Source organism: Leucoraja erinacea, chromosome 28 (genome assembly GCF_028641065.1).
Source record: "Leucoraja erinacea ecotype New England chromosome 28, Leri_hhj_1, whole genome shotgun sequence".
Classification (NCBI taxonomy): domain Eukaryota; kingdom Metazoa; phylum Chordata; class Chondrichthyes; order Rajiformes; family Rajidae; genus Leucoraja; species Leucoraja erinaceus.
The window spans coordinates 27,787,588-27,809,319 of record NC_073404.1 but is presented as its reverse complement, the minus strand read 5'-3'; the positions used below and the strand labels follow the sequence as shown (position 1 = coordinate 27,809,319).

The window sequence follows — 21,732 nt, the reverse complement described above, 5'->3', positions numbered from 1 at the left end:
TCACCCCATACCCTACCCTACACCCTGGACCATCTTGCCACACAGAGATAGTGGCCCTGAACGACTATCTACCTCATCGGTGACCCTTAAGGGCCTGTCGCCGGCAGTCATTTCGGTGTTGCCAAACGATTTTTGAACATTTCAAAATCCAGCGGCGGCAAAAAAAAATGTTGCCACACTTGAAAAAACAGCGCCCGTCGATACATCATCACGCCTCGAATTTTACGGTGACCGGATACGTCAGTCAACGATGCCGGCAGTTGCCGGAAAAAAAATCGCCAAGTGGGACAGGCCCTTTACGCTGTCTTTGATCAGACTTTACTGGCTTGGGGGCAATTTACAGAATTCATGTCATAGAAACACAGAAACATAGAAATTAGGTGCAGGAGTAGGCCACTCGGCCAGAGACCCGGGTTCGATCCTGACTTCTGGCGCTCTCTGTACAGAGTCAGCACCTTCTCCCCGTGAGTTTTCTCCGAGATCTTCGGTTTCCTCCCGCTCTCCAAAGATGTACAGGTTTGTAGGTTAATTAGCGTGGTATCATTGTAAATTGTCCCCGGTGTGTGTAGGGTAGAAACATAGAAACATAGAAATTAGGTGCAGGAGTAGGCCATTCGGCCCTTCGAGCCTGCACCGCCATTTAATATGATCATGGCTGATCATCCAACTCAGTATCCCGTACCTGCCTTCTCTCCATACCCTCTGATCCCCTTGGCCACAAGGGCCACATCTAACTCCCTCTTAAATATAGCCAATGAACTGGCCTCGACTACCCTCCGTGGCAGAGAGTTCCAGAGATTCACCACTCTCTGTGTGAAAAAAGTTCTCCTCATCTCGGTTTTAAAGGATTTCCCCCTTATCCTTAAGCTGTGACCCCTTGTCCTGGACTTCCCTAACATCGGGAACAATCTTCCTGCATCTAGCTTGTCCAACCCCTTAAGAATTTTGTAAGTTTCTATAAGATCCCCTCTCAATCTTCTAAATTCTAGAGAGTATAAACCAAGTCTATCCAGTCTTTCTTCATAAGACAGTCCTGACATCCCAGGAATCAGTCTGGTGAACCGTCTCTGCACTGCCTCTATGGCAATAATGTCCTTCCTCAGATTTGGAGACCAAAACTGTACGCAATACTCCAGGTGTGGTCTCACCAAGACCCTGTACAACTGCAGTAGAACCTCCCTGCTCCTATACTCAAATCCTTTTGCTATGTCATAGGAGCAGTATTACGCCATTTGGCTCATCGAGTCCACTCCGCCATTCAATCGTGGCTGATCAATCTCTCCCACTCAACCCCACTCTCCTGCCTTCTCCCCATTTCCCACTGACACCCGCTCTAATCAAGTATCTGGCAATCCTCGCCTTAACAATAACCAATGACGGGCCATTGCAGAGGGTGGTGAAAATTGCCCAACACATCACCGGTTCCTCGCTCCCCTCCATTGAGTCTGTCCAAAGCAAGCGCTGTCTGCGGAGGGCGCTCAGCATTGCCAAGGACTGCTCTCACCCCAACCATGGACTGTTTACCCTCCTACCATCCGGGAGGCGCTACAGGTCTCTCCGTTGCCGAACCAGCAGGTCGAGGAACAGCTTCTTCCCGGCGGCTGTCACTCTACTCAACAACGTACCTCGGTGACTGCCAATCACCACCCCCCCCCCCGGACACTTATTATTATTTATTCAAATCATTTGCTATGTCGCTCTTCCAGGGAGATGCTAAATGCATTTCGTTGTCTCTGTACTGTACACTGACAATGACAATTAAAATTGAATCTGAATCTGTGGCAATGAATTCACTGCCCGCTGGCTGAAGAAATCCCTCCTAATTTTCTAAAAGGAACGTCCTTTAATTCTGAGGCTGTGGCCTCTGGTCCTAGACTCTCCCACTAGTGGAAGCATCCTCTCCACATCCACTCTCTCCAGGATTTTCACTATTCGGTATATTTCAAGGAGGTTCCCCCCCCCCACCCCACCCCCTCGCCCTCCAGCGAGCAGAGGCCCAATGCCATGAGACACTCATCATATGTTCACCCACTCATTCCTTGGCAAAGCCCAGAAAGGAAAGCAAGACTCACCTGTCCGTTGAATCCAATCCCATCTTCAGACTTCAGAAACTCGTTGTAAGTCTGGTTAGCGCGGTTGATCACGGCGGCAACTGCATCCTGATATTGAGGCGAGGAGATAGCCAGCAGGGGCAGTGCCGACATTGGGATGTGTTCCTCGGTGCTGCTCAGGCAACCTTCATCGTAGCTGTACGGGTTCAAGCTAGGCAGGAAGAGAGAAACACAAAAATGTTGACGTTCAAAAAGGGCGAATGAAAAAAAAAAAAAAAAAAGATGATTCTCTCCTTTTCATCTCAATAGACAATAGGTGCAGGAGTAGGCCATTCGGCCCTTCGAGCCAGCACTCTCAGGTTGCGCTGCTTGAAAAAAAAATTACCTGTTCAAAGCACAAACTCACGATGTATCCGCCACCATTCTTAGTTTAGATTGATTAGTTTAGAGATAAGAAAGCACATTGGCGCAGCGGTAGAGTTGTCCCACTTGCGTGACTTTTTCGGCGACTGCCAGCACCCGTCATAGGTCGTTGTAGGTTGCCGAAAATTTTCGACATGCTGAAAATCCAGCGGCGACCAGAACAAGGCACGACTCTTTGATATGTCGCGGGGTGAAGCCTGTATGGTCGTTAGTCATCTGCTCAGTCGCCCAACGAGCCGTAGCGTCTTTCTGGTTGCCGCTGGATTTTCAACATGTTGAAAATTTTTTGTCGACTTGCAATGACCTATGACGGGTGCCGGCAGTCGGCGAAAAAGTGTTACAGGCCCATCACAGCGCCAGGGACCCGGGTTCAGTCCTGACCACGGGTGCTGTCTTGTCGGAGTTTGTACGTTCTCCCCGTGACCTGCGTGGATTTTCCCCAGGTGCTCTGGTTTCCTCCCACACTCCAAAGACGTGCGGGTTTGTAGGGTAATTTAGCTTAGGTAAATATTGTAAATTGTCCCTGGTGTGTAGGATAGTGCCAGTGTACAGAGTGATCGCTGGTCGGCACGGGCTTGGTGGGCTGAAGGGCCTGTTCCCACGCTGTATCTCAAAAGTAACCTAAACTTAAAAGAACTGAGAAACAGCCCCCCTCAGCCCACCGAGTCCGCGCTGACCAGTACACTATCACTATCCTACACACACACACGAGGGACAATTTACAATTTTTACCGGAGCCAATGAATCCACAAACCTGCAGGTCTCTGGAGTGGGGGAGGAAACCTGAGCTCCCCGGGGAAACCCACGCAGGTGACGGGGAGAACGCACAAACTCAAAACTGAGGGAGGTGTAAAACCTGGTAAGTGAGAAGTCACTACTGGTGATGGAAGAAGGGTCTCGACCCAAGACATCATCCATTCCTTCTCTCCAGAGATGCTGCCTGTCCCGCTGAGTTACTCCAGTGTTGTGTCTGTCCTGGTGATGGATATGGAGAGGAGGAGAGGAGAGGAGGAGAGGAGGAGAGGAGGAGAGGAGGAGGAGAGGAGGACAGGAGGACAGGAGGAGAGGAGGAGAGGAGGAGAGGAGGAGAGGAGGACAGGTGGGAGAGGAGAGGAGAGGAGTGAAAGGTAAAGCCAGAGTGGCAGACATAGGTGGAAGGTGACAATGGTGGTAGGATTATTCAGTTTAGTTTATTGTCACGTGTATCGAGGTAGAGTGAAAATGTTTTTGTTGCGTGCTAACCAGCCAGTGGAAAGACAATACATGATTACAATCGAGCCATCCACAGTGTACAGATACAGGATAAAGGGAATAACGTTTAGTGCAAGATAAAGTTCAATTAAAGATAGTCTGAGGGGCTCCAACGAGGTAAATGGGAGGTGAGGACCACCCTTCAGTTGGTGAGAGGATGGTTCAGTTGCCCGATAACAGCTGGGAAGAAACTGTCCCTGAATCTGGAGGTGGACACAAAATGCTGGAGAAACTCAGCGGGTGAGGCAGCATCTGTGGAGAGAAGGAACAGGCGACGTTTCGGGTCGAGACCCTTCTTCAGACTGATCCGGAGGTGTGCGTTTTCACACTTCTGTCACTCTTGCCCGATGGTAGAGGGGAGAAGAGGGAGTGGCCAGGGTGCGACTGGTCCTTGATGATGCTGCTGGCCTTGCCGAGGCAGCGTGAGGTGTCGATGGAGTCAACGGAAGGGAGGTTGGTTTGTGCGATGGTCTGGGCTGGTCCACAATTCGCTACAGTTATGCTGGTGGGAGAAATGGGTGCGCATCACGAAAGCGTGAGCAGGAGGGAGGGTGTTACTTAAAATTCAATGGCCTCATTGACTGCTAACCCCAGGAGTAAGACAATCAAAGCAGAAACGATGCCATCCGTAAGTTCTATTCACTGAATAGTTTGAAATCGATACCTATTATCCAGAGCAATTAGTGTAATTTAGTCGAGAGAGACAGCGAGGAAACAGGCCCTTTGGCCCACTGAGTCCACACCGACCAGCGATCCCCGCACACTAACACTATCCTCCTACACACACTAATGGTCCCCCCCGTCCCACTTAGGAAACCTGAACGGCAACCTCTGGTGACCTTGAGCCCCACCCAAGGTTTCCATGAGTTGCCAGAGGTTTTGGCCACGCACCTGGAAAGCCATCACCGAACCGCGAGCTGCATCTACTGACCAAAGATCCTACAGGATCTTTAGTCCATTGACTGGGACCTCCGTCCAAGTTTTTTTGTAGAGCAGGGAATCCCAGTTGATTCAGTTTCACCCTCGACCGCACAGTGTGTGTGTGTGAGTGTGTGTGTGTGTGTGTGTGTGTGTGTGTGTGTGTGTGTGCTTTCGTTTGTGTCTGTGTGTGTGTGTGTGTGTGTGTGTGTGTGTGTGTGTGTAAGTGTGTGTGTGTGTGTGTGTGTGTGAATGGTGGTCGGCTTTCATAGCAAAAGGGGCAGAACGCACAAACTCAGAAAACCTGAGAGAGGTGTAAATTGAAGATAGACACAAAAAGCTGGAGTCACTCAGCGGGTCAGGCAGCATCACTGGAGAGAATGAGTAGGTGACGTTCCATAAGGTCATAAGTGATAAGAGCAGTCTTAGGCCATTCGGCCCATCCAGTCGGCTCTGCCATTCAATCACGGCCGATCTATCTCTCCCTCCTAACCCCATTCTTTTGCCTTCTCCCCCTAACCCCTGACACCTGCGTCAGGTTTCGGGTCGAGACCCTTCTTCAGACTGGGAGTCAGGGGAGAGGGAAAGGAGAGATATATAGACGGTGATATAAAGAGATGTAGAACAAATGGATGAAAGATTTGTAATAAAATGTTGTGACAATGATAAAAGGCCATTGGTAGCTGTGGGCTTGGTATAAACGAGTTACAGGCAATGAGACTTGACAGGACGACTTTGAGACTAGTGCAATGACTAGGGGGGGGGAGAGACGGAGGGAGAGGGGATGCAAGGGTTTACTTGAAGTTAGACAAATCAATATTCATACCGCTGGGTTGTGAGCTGGCCAAGCGAAATATGAAGTGCTGTTCCTCCAAATCAAATCAAAAATGCAAGGCATAGCTTCATAGATTGACGTTTAGAATCTGTTTTAAAATGGCATTTCATTGCCCGGACCTTTCAGAAACCGACGTCAGTCAAGTTATATTTATAAAAAGCGATGGCCATCAGACCGATGAACTTTCGATTCACTTCAGAGTTTGACAAAAAAAAAAACAATTGAATATTCCATCTTTACAGCGGGCAAATTGCAGCCACGCTGCTGCATTCAGTAATCAGAGCGCTCCTCATTGTTGGCACTGGGGAGATTGGCCAGACAGCGGGAGCTCGGGCTAAAAATAGACCTGCCAAGAAAAGTGATCCATATTAACGACACGGGCAGGAGATTGTCTCCTTGCAGCAACGGCGTGGAGGCATTGCTCAATGTGCGCACACACACACACACACACACACACACACACACACACACACACACACACACACACACACACACACACACACACACACACGCACGCACACACGCACGCACGCACGCACACACACACACACTGCACGCTGCACCACGCAGTCACTATAAACCTTCCAACGGGGAGAATAGGGGGTAGCCAAGAGCGCGTGGGAAGGAACCGCAGATGCTGGTTTAAACCGAAGATAGACATAGAAACATAGAAATTAGGTGCAGGAGTAGGCCATTCGGCCCTTCGAGCCTGCACCGCCATTCAATATGATCATGGCTGATCATCCAACTCAGTATCCTGTACCTGCTTTCTCTCCATACCCTCTGATCCCTTTAGCCACAAGGGCCACATCTAACTCCCTCTTAAATATAGCCAATGAACTGTGGCCTCAACTACCGTCTGTGGCAGAGAATTCCAGAGATTCACCACTCTCTGTGTGAAAAAAGTTCCGCTCATCTCGGTTTTGTAGACACAAAATTTCATTATTTCATTCCGCACGGCTCTTCATTGGCACTTCCTAAAGGGCCTGGCCCACTTGGGCTTCATTTACGCGACATCATTTAAGCGTCACGACGCAGGACCCCGCGCGCCGTGACACGCACGTGATGCGCGCATGGTGCGTGGTGACATAGGCAGTGACGCGCGGTCGCACGTGGCACCCACGGATTTTTGGGATGTTCAAAATCTTCGGGCGCCATCTGCGTGACCCGCAAATGACGCCCAAGTTGACTCGTTTTTCTTCAAGGCAGCAATGGATGGAATACCCTACCAGCCAGCATCAGAGATCTCTGAAACATCAACCCCATACAAAGACGCAACTCCAAACGCATCTCCCTCTAGACTAGCCTGCCCACCACCATCATAGTGCTGAGTGATACTCTACCTAGAGCTGTTCTGCGTACTACATCCAGATCCAGAAAAAGCCGGAGTAACTCAGCGGGACAGGCAGTGTCCCTAGAGAGAAGGAACGGGTGACGTTTCGGGGTCGAGGCCCTTCTTCAGGCTGGTTCGGGATAAGGGAAACGAGAGATATACAGACGGCGATGTGGAGAGATAAAGAACAGTGAATGAAAGATGTGCAAAAAAAAGTAAAGATTTAAAAGATATTTTGTTTCAGAAGGAACTGCAGATGCTGGAAAATCGAAAGTAGACAAAAATGCTGGGGAAACTCAGCGGGCGAGGCAGCATCTATGGAGCGAAGGAAATAGGCAACGTTTCGGGACGAAACGTTGCCTATTTCCTTCGCTCCATAGACGCTGCCTCACCCGCTAAGATTAAAAAGGAAACTGGCCATTGTTGGCTGTTTGTTGGATGAAAACGAGAAGCTGGTGCGACTTGGGTGGGGGAGGGGTGGAGAGAGAGAGAGGGAATGCCGGGGTTACCTGAAGTGAGGGAAATCAGTATTCATACCACTGGGCTGTAAGCTGCCCAAGCGAAATATGCCAAGGGTGTACTGGTGTCGAGGGTTATGGGGAGAAGGCAGGAGAATGGGGTTAGGAGGGAGGGATAGATCAGCCATGGTGGAGTAGACATTAGACATTAGACAATAGGTGCAAGAGTAGGCCATTTGGCCCTTTGAGCCAGCACTGTCATTCACTGTGATCATGGCTGATCATCCCCAATCAGTACCCCGTTCCTGCCTTCTCCCCATATCCCCTGGCTCTGCTATTTTTAAGAGCCCTATCCCTCTCTTGAAAGCATCCAGAGAACCGGCCTCCACCGCCCTCCGAGGCAGAGAATTCCACAGACTCACCACTCTCTGTGAGAAAAAGTGTTTCCTCGTCTCCGTTCTAAATGGCTCACCCCTTATTCTTAAAGTAGACTTGATGGGCCGAACGGCCTAACACTGCTAACCAGTCAGCGGAAAGACAACACATGATTACAATCGAGCCATCCACAGTTTACAGACACAGGATAAGGGAATAACGTTTAGTGCAAGGTAAAGCCAGCAGAGTCCGATCAAGGATAGTCCGAGGGTCACCAATGAGGTAGATAGCAGTTCAGCGCTGCTCTCTGGCTGTGGTGGGATGATTCAGCTGGGGTGAAATTACAAATATTCCACCACAAATGCTTCAGCGAACACCAGGCCTGAACACTTTGTCAAAGCCGGTGATCGCTGAAGTATTTCTTTTCTACGTATAATCCCGCTTGACCCGCGAGCAGTTCCCTTGTCCTATTAGATGGGAAATTATGGGAGGCAAGCGGAATAACGTGTAGATTTACAGTACATCCCCGTCGCAAGGTAGCCGATTAAACACACCAGGGCTAACCAGGGTCAACAACAACGCAGACATCTCACTTAGTGATTGATGTTCTAGTGTTAAATAGAGAATAAATTGCAGAAACAGAGGTCGCTCTGCATTGACGGGCGGTACACCGCTCCCATGTGCCAAAGATAGACACTAAATGCTGGAGTAACTCAGCGGAGACAGGCAGCATCTATGGAGAGAAGGAATGGGTGGCGTTTCGGCTCGAGACCCTTCTTAAGCCTCTTCATCCATGTGCCAGCTGGCTTGACCCTCAGGGGTTTTTTTTAAACGGGTTCTTGAAGGTCAACACGGTGGCGCAGCGGTAGAGGGTTCGATACCGACTACGGGCGCCGTCTGTACGGAGTTTGTACGTTCTCCCCGTGACCTGCGTGGCTTTCCACCGGGCGCTCCGGTTTCCTCCCACACTCGTGGGCGAGTGGACTGGGTATAAAATGTAAACTGTCCCTAGTGTGTGTGTGTGTGTGTGTGTGCGTGTAGGATAGTGTCAGCGTGCCGGGATCGCTGGTCAGCGCGGGGCAGCGATGGATGGTAACAGCAACGTCACTTGGCTAAACCAAACCTTGCAACTCTAATCCAACGCGTCCAACAAGGCAACGGGCATTTCATGGCAAACTAAGACACGACATTTGGCACAACTTTGGACGTGTGTGTGTGTGTGTGTGTGTGTGTGTGTGTGTGTGTGTGTGTGTGTGTGTGTGTGTGTGTGTGTGTGTGTGTGTGTGTGTGTGTGTGTGTGTGTGTGTGTGTGTGTGTGGTCTCAGTGTGATCTACGATTACTGCCCGCTTGCACACACGTATATGGGCGAGAGGGGGGCCGCGGAGAGAGAGAGGGGGGGCGGTCGGAGAGAGGGGGGGGGGGGCATCGGGGAGAGAGGGGGGTCCATTGGAGAGAGAGAGGGGGATGTCGGAGAAGGGAAGGGGCCTGTTGGGTAGAGAGAGGGGGGGGGGCTGTCGGAGAGGGGGGGGGGGGGGACGTCGGAGAGTGAGAGTGCGGAGGGGGACCTGTGGGGGAGGGTGGTGGAGGGGGAGAGGGCCTGATGCCGCGTACGGCAGGCAAAAGTAGACAGTACTGTTCGGTGAATGTTTGTAACTTTTTTTTTTTTTTTTAATCAAAAAATTATTCAATTATTAAAAAATAATATTTACACTACAATAAAACAAGCCAGAACCCACCACCATAAATACAATACAAACATATATCCATAATAAACTATTATACAACTATGATACAATCCTTATTGAGGATACATTCAACACCCTGCGGAGCCCAGCGGTCCCGGAACTCCCTCAGGGTGCCCACAGACAGGGCGTATTCCCTTTCTAATCCCACCCGGGCACGGACATAACCCCGGAAAAGGGGCTGGCCCGGGTAGAGCCCTCCGCCGCCTGGCGCCGTGACTCGCGGATGGCCAGCTTGGCCAGGCCCAGGAGCAACCCAACCAGGACATCTTCAGCCCTACCCTCTCCCCTACGCACAGGGTGTCCAAAGATGAGGATGGTGGGTGAAAAATCCAGCCAGAAGGCAAGGAGCAGCCCCTTTAGATATTCAAACAGTGGCTGCAGCCTCACGCACTCCATGTACACGTGGTACACAGACTCTTCCAGCCCGCAATGTTTGGAACTTTGTCCGTGCCAAAACATGGTAAAGCTTGTGTACCGGCTCAGTCAGGTCTGCTGTACGATTTCACTGGGTGGAATGCAAAAATAAAGCATTTCACCGTACTAGATACATGGAAACATTAAAAAAAATAGGTGCAGTAGTAGGCCATTCGGCCCTTTGAGCCAGCACCACCATTCAATATGATCATGGCTGATCATCCACAATCAGTACCCCATTCCTGCCTTCTCCCCGTATCCCTTGATTCCATTAGCCCTAAGAGCTAAATCTAACTCTCTCTTGAAAACCTCCAGTGAATTGGCCTTCACTGCCTCTTGTGGCAGAGAATTCCACAGATTCACAACTCTCTGGGCGAAAATGTTTTTCCTCATCTCAACCCTAAATGTTCTACCCGTTATTCTTGAACTGTGTGACCCCTGGTTCTGGATTCCCCACAACATGGGGAATATTTTTCCTGCATCTAGCCTGTCTAATGCCTTAAGAATTTTACATGTTTCTATAAGATGCCCTCTCATCCTTCTAAATTCTATTGAATACAAGCCCAGTCGACCCATTCTTTCACCATATGTCATTTGACAATAGAGTATTGTTGAATTACTGTGCTTATGTAAAGTGAGATTTTTACTGAACTCTATGCAAAACAGAAATGTCCTTGTACCTACGTACAGGTGATGATGAAATACCACTGAACCATTTATTATCTGAGCATGACAGTGTCCACATCATCAGCTGCTGCTGCGGCCCGACCTGCGGAGATTCGGAGGCTGCAACTGCTGGTCTGGCGGATGGCGGCACCGGGAGCCCGCGGGTCCCTGGAGGGAGACCGCTTTTCAGGGCTCTCGCAACGGCGACTTCTCCCGCCCGAGTTGTGGGGTCGAAGAGCTCCTGGAGTGGGGCCTGACATCACCGCCCCGCACGGCTTGGAATGGCCGCGGGACTCTGCGAGCGCACGCCGGGGGCTTTAACACCAAGACCCGGTGTGCGACCTCGCACCACCCGGCGTGGCTTTAATTGCCGCGGGACAATCGCCATCGCCAGCCGGGGGCTTTGACTTTGTTTCTGACATCGGGGAGGGGCGGGGGAGAGTGCAGTGGAGAGATAAGTTTTTTTGGCCTTCCATCACAGCGATGTGATGGATGTTTATGTAAATTATGTTGTGTCTTGAGTCTATTTGTTTGTAATGTATGGCTGCAGAAACGGCATTTCGTTTGGACCTCAAGGGGTCCAAATGACAATTAAATTGAATCTTGAATCTTGAAACTTGTAGTTGAACTGTTTACACCCCAGCAGTATGAATTCACATTAACCATATAACCATATAACAATTACAGCACGGAAACAGGCCATCTCGACCCTTCTAGTCCATGACGAACACATAATCTCCCCAAGTCCCATATACCTGCGCTCAGACCATAACCCTCCATTCCCTTCCCATCCATATAACTATCCAATTTATTTTTAAATGATAAAAACGAACCTGCCTCCACCACCTTCACTGGAAGCTCATTCCACACAGCTACCACTCTCTGAGTAAAGAAGTCCCCCCTCATGTTACCCCTAAACTTCAGTCCCTTAATTCTCAAGTCATGTCCCTTTGTTTGAATCTTCCCTAGTATCAGTGCGAAAATCTTTTCCACGTCAACTATGTCTATCACTCTCAGCATTTTAAAAACCTCTATAAAGTCCCCCCTTAACCTTCTGCGCTCCAAAGAATAAAGCCCTAACTTGTTCAACCTTTCTCTGTAACTTAGTTGCTGAAACCCAGGCAACATTCTAGTAAATCTCCTCTGTACTCTCTCTATTTTGTTGGCATCCTTCCTATAATTAGGCGACCAAAATTGTGCACCATACTCCAGAATTGGCCTCACCAATGCCTTGTACAATTTTAACATTACATCCCAACTTCTATACTCAATGCTCTGATTTATAAAGGCCAGCACACCAAAAGCTTTCTTTACCACCCTATCTACATGAGATTCCACTTTCAGGGAACTCTGCACAGTTATTCCCAGATCCCTCTGTTCACCTACATTCTTCAATTCCCTACCATTTACCATGTACTTCAATTCCCTACCATTTACCATGTACATTGACTTCTAACTTCAGATAGCCCTTGCTTTCCCTTTCTCTCCATCCCCTTCCCCTTCCCAGTTCTCCCACCAGTCTTACTGTCTCTGCCGACATTCTCTCTTTGTCCCGCCCCCTCCCCTGACATCAGTCTGAAGAAGGGTCTCGACCCGAAACGTCGCCCATTCCTTCTCTCCATAGATGCTGCCCTGACCCGCTGAGTTACTCCAACATTTTGTGCCTCCCTTTGATTTTATCCAGCATCTGCTGTTCTCTCTTGCACATTGTGTTTAAACCGTTGGTCTGTGGAGTTAGGATGGGAAATCCAGCGTTTATATTCCATCATTCACATCAGTCCGTGCCTGGGAGCTGGGGGTGAAAGAGCACACACGACCACTGGGGAGCTTGTGCTCGGAGATGTGACCTTGCTTGAGGTTATCTGGAGAACGCAGTTTCTAATATAACGAGTGAAGGGGAAAGAAAACCAGGGCAAGTCCTCAGAGTGTTGTTTAGATGCATCAGAGCGCTGGAAGCTCACCAACGGAACCGCTCACAACTAATCAAATCAGGAGAGGAATAGATCGGGTAGAGTCTTTTACCCAGAGTAGGGGCATCGAGGACCAGAGGACATAGGTTCAAGGTGAAGGGGAAAAGATTTAATTGGAATCCGAGGGGTAACTTTTTCTTGTGGGTGTATGGAACAAGCTGCCAGAGGAAGTAGTTGAGGCTGGGACTATCCAATCGTTTAAGAAACAGTTGGACAGGTACATGGATAGGACAAGTTTGGAGGGGTATGGACCAAGCGCAGGCAGGTGGGACTAGTGTAGCTGGGACATTGTTGGCTGGTGTGGGTGAGTTGGGCCGAAGGTCTTGTTTCCACACTATATGACTCTAACTTCGCAAACAAGGTAGGCACAAAATGCCGGAGTAACACGGCCCATTTTTTAAAAGTCTGAAAAGGTCTCGACCCCGAAACGTCAACTTTTCTCCGGAGATCCTTCCTGAACCGCTGAATTACTCCAATCTTTTGTTTAAACCAGCCTCTGCAGTTCCTTCCCACACATGTCAAGTCAAGAATGTTTTGCCATCATATGTACCGAAACAGAAGAATGAAATTCTTTGATAGACACAAAATGTTGGAGTAACTCAGCGGGACAGACGGCATCTCTGGAGAGAAGGCATGGGTGACGTTTCTGATCGAGGCCCTTCTTCAGACATACTGCTTTATTAAATCTCACACAAGCACTCAAAGAATAATAACAGGAAGAACTATTTTCATCTTTTCGTTCGCTCATTTCTGCTTAAAAACTGGGTAGAAAGTGTATAGTCCATTCTTTCCTTCCACACACCCTGGCTTTGTCTAGTCTTCCAGGAGGCATTCTTGGAAGTAAAGAGAGTTCTACTGAGAAGCAGCCAGGAGCCTTATGAATAAATCCACACGAGCATCAACATGAAGCAGGTAACAAAGGTGGAAGGATGTTTTTTTTGTCATTGGAAATCTGTGTCCAGTGGTCCAATCTGGTACTTTATACATCAAATCATTTTAACTGATTCTAAATATTGCAGCACATGATTTAATTCCGGTTCTGAAAATTATTGTAGTCTCTCATTGTTTCTCTTTCAAAGTCTTGATAGTTGCTATAAAATCACGAGTGCTCTTTATTCAAACTTGATTCCTTGTTTTAGTTTACAGCGATGATAGCGGGGCCGTACATCGCCCGGCGCGGCCTTAAATGGCCGTGGGACTTACCATCGCCCGCCTGGGGCTTTGACATCAGGAGAGAAATGGTGCAGGGGAGAGAAAAGATTTTGCCTTCCATCACAGTGAGGAGGAGATTCACTGTGATGGATGCTTGTGTGAATTGAATTGTTTGTATGTCTTGTAGGAATTGGCTTTGTTTGTATGGCTGTAGAAACTGAGTTTCGTTTGAGCCTCGCTGAGGTTCAAATGACATGTCATAAATATTGTATTGTATTGTATTGATACAGCACAGAAACAGGCCCTTCAGCCCACTGAGTCCGCGCCGACCACATTAACGCTATCCGACACACACTAAGGCCAGTTTTTACAATTACACCAAGCCAATTAACCTACAAACCTGTACGCCTTTGGAGAGCGGGAGGACACCGAAGATCTCGGAGAAAACCCACGCGGGTCACGGGGAGAACGTACAAACTCCGTACAGACGGCACCCGTAGTCTAGATCGAGCCCGGGTCTCTGGCGCTGCGAGCACTATAAGGCAGCAACTCTAACGCTGCGTGGTGGATCAGGCTCTTGCACTCCATGTTGGCAAGTTTAACAATGGAGATTGATCAGTTCTCGACTCGTAAGGGGGCCAAAGGTCACGGGGAGAAGGCAGGAGAATGGAGTTGAGATTGACAGGAAGATCAGTCATGATCGAATGGCGGAACAGACTCGAAGGACCGAATGGCCTAATGCAGCACCGATGTCTCATGGGCTTACCACACCACACCAAACGATGAACAATGGACTGTCTTTGGAGGCACTAAAAACTTTGGGTGCCGTTTGGCATGAGTATCAAGATTATTAATTACCTACGAGTATTGTGTTTAGAGACATGTTGTACTGCAAGAGAGATCATTTCATCGGTCCATTGTCGGTACAGATGTCAAAACAAAACTGTACAGATGTGGCAACAAAGAGCAGCAGATGCTGGTTTACAAAACAGGATACAAACTGAAGGAACTCAGCGGGTCAGGCAGCTTCACTGGAGTACATTGACAAGTGGTGGTTCGGGTCCAGATGAGTAAAGGGCCAGTCCCACTTGCGCGATTTTCTTTGGCGATTTGCCGGCACCCGTCATAGTCGCAGCAGGTTGCCGGAAATTTACTAAATGTTGAAAATCCAGCGGCGACCAGAAAAAGGTGCGGCGCTTTGGGCGACTATTCACGACGAGTGCTTGCTTGTACGGAGTTTGTACGTTCTCCCCGTGACAATAGGCTCACCTTGAAAGCTTACAGCGTGGGTTTTCTCCAAGGTCTTCAGATTCCGCCCACATTCCATAGACGTGCAGGTTTGAAGGTTAATTGGCTCGGTATTATTGTAAACTGGAGCGAATGTGGAAATAACCTTGTACGTTCATTGGCTGCGGTACAATTGTAAACTGTCCCCAGTGTATGTCGAGTAGTGTTAATGTGAGGGTCAGTGGCAGAGGGTAAGATTTAATTGGAATCCGAGGGGTAACTTTTTCTTGTGGGTGTATGGAACAAGCTGCCAGAGGAAGTAGTTGAGGCTGGGACTATCCAATCGTTTAAGAAACAGTTGGACAGGTACATGGATAGGACAAGTTTGGAGGGTTATGGACCAAGCGCAGGCAGGTGGGACTAGTGTAGCTGGGACATTGTTGGCCGGTGTGGGTGAGTTGGGCCGAAGGTCTTGTTTCCACACTATATGACTCTAACTTCGCAAACAAGGTAGGCACAAAATGCGGGAGTAACACGGCCCATTTTTTAAAAGTCTGAAAAAGGGTCTCGACCCCGAAACGTCAACTTTTCTCCGGATATCCTTTCTGAACCGCTGAATTACTCCAATCTTTTGTTTAAACCAGCCTCTGCAGTTCCTTCCCACACATGTCAAGTCAAGAATGTTTTGCCATCATATGTACCGAAACAGAAGAATGAAATTCTTTGATAGACACAAAATGTTGGAGTAACTCAGCGGGACAGACAGCATCTCTGGAGAGAAGGCATGGGTGATGTTTCGGATCGAGACCCTTCTTCAGACATACTGCTTTATTAAATCTCACACAAGCACTCAAAGAATAATAACAGGAAGAACTATTTTCATCTTTTCGTTCACTCATTTCTGCTTAAAAACTGGGTAGAAAGTGTATAGTCCATTCTTTCCTTCCACACACCCTGGCTTTGTCTAGTCTTCCAGGACGCATTCTTGGAAGTAAAGAGAGTTCTACTGAGAAGCAGCCGGGAGCCTTATGAATAAATCCACACGAGCATCAACATGAAGCAGGTAACAAAGGTGGAAGGATGTTTTTGTCATTGGAAATCTGTGTCCAGTGGTCCAATCTGGTACTTTATACATCAAATCCAAAGTCTACAGAGTGATTTAGGCCATTTGGAAAAATGGGCTGAAAGATGGCAGATGGAGTTTAATGCTGATAAATGTGAGGTGCTACACCTTGGCAGGACAAATCAAAATAGGACGTACATGGTAAATGGTAGGGAATTGAAGAATACAGTTGAACAGAAGGATCTGGGTATAACCGTGCATAGTTCCTTGAAGGTGGAATCTCATATAGATAGGGTGGTAAAGAAAGCTTTTGGTATGCTAGCCTTTATAAATCAGAGCATTGAGTATAGAAGCTGGGATGTAATGTTAAAATTGTACAAGGCATTGGTGAGACCAAATCTGGAGTATGGTGTACAATTTTGGTCGCCCAATTATAGGAAGGATGTCAACAAAATAGAGAGAATACAGAGGAGATTTACTAGAATGTTGCCTGGGTTTCAACAACTAAGTTACAGAGATAGGTTGAATAAGTTAGGTCTTTATTCTCTGGAGCGCAGAAGGTTAAGGGGGGACTTGATAGAGGTCTTTAAAATGATGAGAGGGATAGACAGAGTTGATGTGGACAAGCTTTTCCCTTTGAGAATAGGGAAGATTCAAACGAGAGGACATGACTTGAGAATTAAGGGACAGAAGTTTAGGGGTAACATGAGGGGGAACTTCTTTACTCAGAGAGTGGTAGCGGTGTGGAATGAGCTTCCAGTGGAAGTGGTGGAGGCAGGCTCATTGGTATCATTTAAAAATAAATTGGATAGGCATATGGAAAGGAATGGAGGGTTATGGTATGAGTGCAGGCAGGTGGGACTAAGGGAAAAAAAGTTGTTCGGCACGGACTTGTAGGGCCGAGATGGCCTGTTTCCGTGCTGTAATTGTTATATGGTTATAAATCATTTTAACTGATTCTAAATATTGCAGCACATGATTTAATTCCGGTTCTGAAAATTATTGTAGTCTTTCATTGTTTCTCATTCAAAGTCTTGATAGTTGCTATAAAATTACGAGTCCTCTTTATTCAAACTTGATTCCTTGTTTTAGTTTTCAGCGATGAAAGCGGGGCCGTACATCGCCCGGCGCGGCCTTAAATGGCCGTGGGACTTACCATCGCCCGCCTGGGGCTTTGACATCAGGAGAGAAATGGTGCAGGGGAGAGAAAAGATTTTGCCTTCCATCACAGTGAGGAGGAGATTCACTGTGATGGATGCTTGTGTGAATTGAATTGTTTGTACGTCTTGTAGGAATTGGCTTTGCTTGTATGGCTGTAGAAACTGAGTTTCGTTTGAGCCTCACTGAGGTTCAAATGACATGTAATAAATATTGTATTGTATTGTATTGATACAGCACAGAAACAGGCCCTTCAGCCCACTGAGTCCGCGCCGACCACATTAACGCTATCCGACACACACTAAGGCCAGTTTTTACAATTACACCAAGCCAATTAACCTACAAACCTGTACGCCTTTGGAGTGCGGGAGGACACCGAAGATCTCGGAGAAAACCCACGCGGGTCACGGGGAGAACGTACAAACTCCGTACAGACGGCACCCGTAGTCTGGATCGAGCCTGGGTCTCTGGCGCTGCGAGCACTATAAGGCAGCAACTCTAACGCTGCGTGGTGGATCAGACTCTTGCACTCCATGTTGGCAAGTTTAACAATGGAGATTGATCGGTTCTCGACTCGTAAGGGGGCCAAAGGTCACGGGGAGAAGGCAGGAGAATGGAGTTGAGATTGACAGGAAGATCAGTCATGATCGAATGGCGGAACAGACTCGAAGGACCGAATGGCCTAATGCAGCACCGATGTCTCATGGGCTTACCACACGACACCAAACGATGAACAATGGACTGTCTTTGGAGGCACTAAAAACTTTGGGTGCCGTTTGGCATGAGTATCAAGATTATTAATTACCTACGAGTATTGTGTTTAGAGACATGTTGTACTGCAAGAGAGATCATTTCATCGGTCCATTGTCGGTACAGATGTCAAAACAAAACTGTACAGATGTGGCAACAAAGAGCAGCAGATGCTGGTTTACAAAACAGGATACAAACTGAAGGAACTCAGCGGGTCAGGCAGCTTCACTGGAGTACATTGACAAGTGGTGGTTCGGGTCCAGATGAGTAAAGGGCCAGTCCCACTTGCGCGATTTTCTTTGGCGATTTGCCGGCACCCGTCATAGTCGCAGCAGGTTGCCGGAAATTTACTAAATGTTGAAAATCCAGCAGCGACCAGAAAAAGGTACGACGCTTTGGGCGACTATTCACGACGAGTGCTTGCTTGTACGGAGTTTGTACGTTCTCCCCGTGACAATAGGCTCACCTTGAAAGCTTACAGCGTGGGTTTTCTCCAAGGTCTTCAGATTCCGCCCACATTCCATAGACGTGCAGGTTTGAAGGTTAATTGGCTCGGTATTATTGTAAACTGGAGCGAATGTGGAAATAACCTTGTACGTTCATTGGCTGCGGTACAATTGTAAGCTGTCCCCAGTGTATGTCGGGTAGTGTTAATGTGAGGGTCAGTGGCCGGTGCCGACTCGGTGGGCCGAAGGGCCTGTTTCTGCGCTGTGTCTCTAAATTAAACTAAATACATGATGATGATGACAATCGAGCCATTTAAAGCCCTGTCCCACGGTACAAGTTCATTCAAAAGCTCTCCCGAGTTTGCCCCGATTCGAACTCGGAGATTTACGGTAATGGCCGCTCGTCAGTACTCGGGGCTCTCGTGGACATTTTTCAACATGTTGAAAAGTCTTCACGAGTTTTCCCCGAGCCCGCCTGCCGTTAGCGTTATGAACCGCCAAAAGACGTCCCCGCGCTCCGACGTCCCAGCTACGTTCATTCTCCGTGCTACCACGAGTTTGATTTTTAATTCTCGGGAGACTCAAGACTCGGGAGAGCTCTTGAATGAACGAGCATCGTGAGACAGGGCCTTTACAGTGTACAGATACATGATAAGGGAATAACGTTTTGTGCAAGGTAAAGCCAGTAGTTCAGACCAGTCCTGGCAGGTATAAATATATATATTTATTTCCTTCACATGGGACCATTACAGAACTGCCTCTTTCATGAAAGAAGTGAAAAGCAGGAATACCGAGCAATTGTCCTTTAGTGACACTGCAGTGACAATAATATATCAAATGTGTGGCGATCTCAGTGTGTTGGCATCTGGTACTAATGGCCGTAATTCACCGCATTATATTGAAGATGAACCCACTGAATTCTCAGCGACACAGGGTGCCGGAGCTGAGAAAAACCACAAGATAACAATCACAGATAAAATGGGTGAGAACATCACTTTCATCGTGACTTTCACAGTCAAGTATAAATAGACGTGGCTACCACAGACTCCTAGATGCTTGCAATATTCCATGCAGTGCACGACTCTCTTGAGGATTTGAGCCGGAGAGTTCACTATTCATCTGTTGTAACCTCTGACTCCCGATTTGTAACGAGATGTGGTTGCAAAGCTCGAGGTCAAATCAAGCACAGGGCTCTTCAGCATTCAGCACAGGTTGTTTTGTTCTGCATTCCCCCCCCCCCCCCCCATAGAGTCACAGAGTGATACAGCATGGAAACAGGCCCTTCGGCCCAACTTGCCCACACCGGCCAACATGTACCAGCTACACTGGTCCCACCTGCCTGCATTTGGCCCATATCCCTCCAAACCTGTCCTATCCATGTACCCGTCTAACTGTTTCTTAAACGTTGGGATAGTCCCTGCCTCAACTACCTCCTCCGGCAGCTCATTCCACACCCTTTGTGTGAAAAGGTTACCCCTCAGATTCCAATTACATCTTTTCCCCTTCACCTTGAACCTATGTCCTCTGGTCCTTAAGATCTCTTATCCTAACATTCTTGTATGTTTATTGCAGAACTTATCCTCTTCAAAACAACTGACCTCAACATTTGCACTACATAGCGTTTGGAGTTTAGTTTGGAGATACAACGCGGAAACAGGCTCTTCGGCCCACCGAGTCCGCACCGACCAGCGATCACTCCGCACACTGACATCATACTACACACACTATGGACAATTTACAATTATAACAAGCCCATTAACCTACAAACCTGCACGTCTTTGGAGTGTGGGAGGAAACCGGAGCACCCGGAGAAAACCCACGCGGGTCACTTAGAGAACGTACAAACTCCCTACAGACAGCGCCCGTAGTCAGGATCAAACCCGGGTGTCAGGCGCGGCAAGGCAGCAACTCTACCGCTGTGCCACCGTGCTGCCTGAGGCCCGCATTTAGGCCTGGCGGTCGGCGTAACCAGGAGGGAGCCGCTGGAGACGTCGGGACGTGAGAGGCGAGGGTGAACCAGGGTAATGCCTCCAGCGCCATCAAGTAAGTAAGTTTATTGGCCAAGTATTCACATACAAGGAATTTGCCTTGCTGCTCCGCCCACAAGTATCGACATGACATACAGTGACAGTTACGAATGACTCAGAAAACACTAAACATTAATAATAATAAAACATTAGTGACAAAACACCATTGATCAAGCATGTGAACCAACAAAATACCAGATCAAAGTGAGGCTACAGATTTTTATCTGTTGATTAGAGCCTTCCAGAGGGAAGTGATTCAAAGAGTTTGTGGCCAAGGGTGAGAGGGGTCAGAGATGATCTTACCCACTCGCTTCCTAGCCCTTGCAGTGTACAGTTCGTCAATGGAGGGAAGGTTGCAGCCAATAACCTTCTCTGCTGCAGGAGGCACCCCCCCCCCGGGACACAAAGATGTCCGGGCGAGGGGAGGAGAGGAGAGGGACGTTGGTTGGCGGGCCGAGTCAGTCGAGGGCGATGGAGGAAGGCCCTGCTGAAGCCTGGGGCTCGCCTGGATCAGGAACCGCTCCAGTAGACGGAGCGCTCGGGCCGACCGGACTTTGGAAACAGCGCCAAAACATGGCGGCACCGGCACGCGTAAAGGAATTTCACTGCGCGGTTGCACGTGCGAAAAATAAAGCTCCGTTGGACCATCGAACGTAATTGTTAAGTATGTGCTCACATTTACAGGCGGCACGGTGGCGTAGCAGTAGAGTTGCTGCCTCACAGCGCCAGAAACCGGAGTTCGATCGCGACTACGGGTGCTGTCTGTACGGAGTCTGTACGTTCTCCCCGTGACCTGACTGGGTTTTCTCCAGGTGCTCCGGTTTCCTCCCACACTCCAAAGACGTCCAGGTTTGCAGGTTAATCGGCCTGATGTAAATGTCAATTGTCCCTAGTGTGTGCTGGGGTCGCTGGTCAGAGTGGACACGATGGGCTGAAGGGCCTGTTTAATCTACTAAACATAGCCTGCATCTATAGACTAAACTAAATTCTGAATCTCCACAGCTTAAAAAAAACTGAATGTCTAAAAGGCAGTCGAACCCTTTTAGTCATAAATACAGCTCATATTTTTTATTTGGGATGAAATGCAAAGACCAGTGCAATGAGCTTTCTCTTTGTATGCACAACACGGACACACCGCTATCAGCTCTCCCTCTTTGGCATTTGCGTCACTTTGCTCCTGCTGATATATTATAGTCTGCTTGCCTTTCACAGTCACAGATTTCTGAGACGCAGTCCGTGTGGTGTTCCCACTGTGTGCTTTCTTCTGTCCGAGGTGTATTTTATACAGGATAATGTTTAATGTTTTATGTGTCGTTCCGAACTGTCACTGTATGTCATGTTGTCACTTGCGGGCGGAGCACCAAGGCAAATTGCTTGTATGTTAATACTGGGCCAATAAACTTATTCATTCATTCATATTCATTTATACATATGCATTGAGTTGACACCTTAGCCACTAGGGGCACCGC

At 48.4% G+C, this 21,732-nt stretch overlaps 1 protein-coding gene across 1 annotated transcript in view; it reads right to left on the bottom strand.

Annotated features, from left to right (window-relative positions):
• pitpnm3 (PITPNM family member 3) overlaps positions 1–21,732 on the bottom strand; it is a 232,046-nt gene that overhangs the window by 56,500 nt on the left and 153,814 nt on the right. Inside the window, 1 exon segment of the mRNA XM_055658116.1 lies at positions 2,073–2,262. Coding sequence (XP_055514091.1) covers positions 2,073–2,262 — 190 coding nt within the window.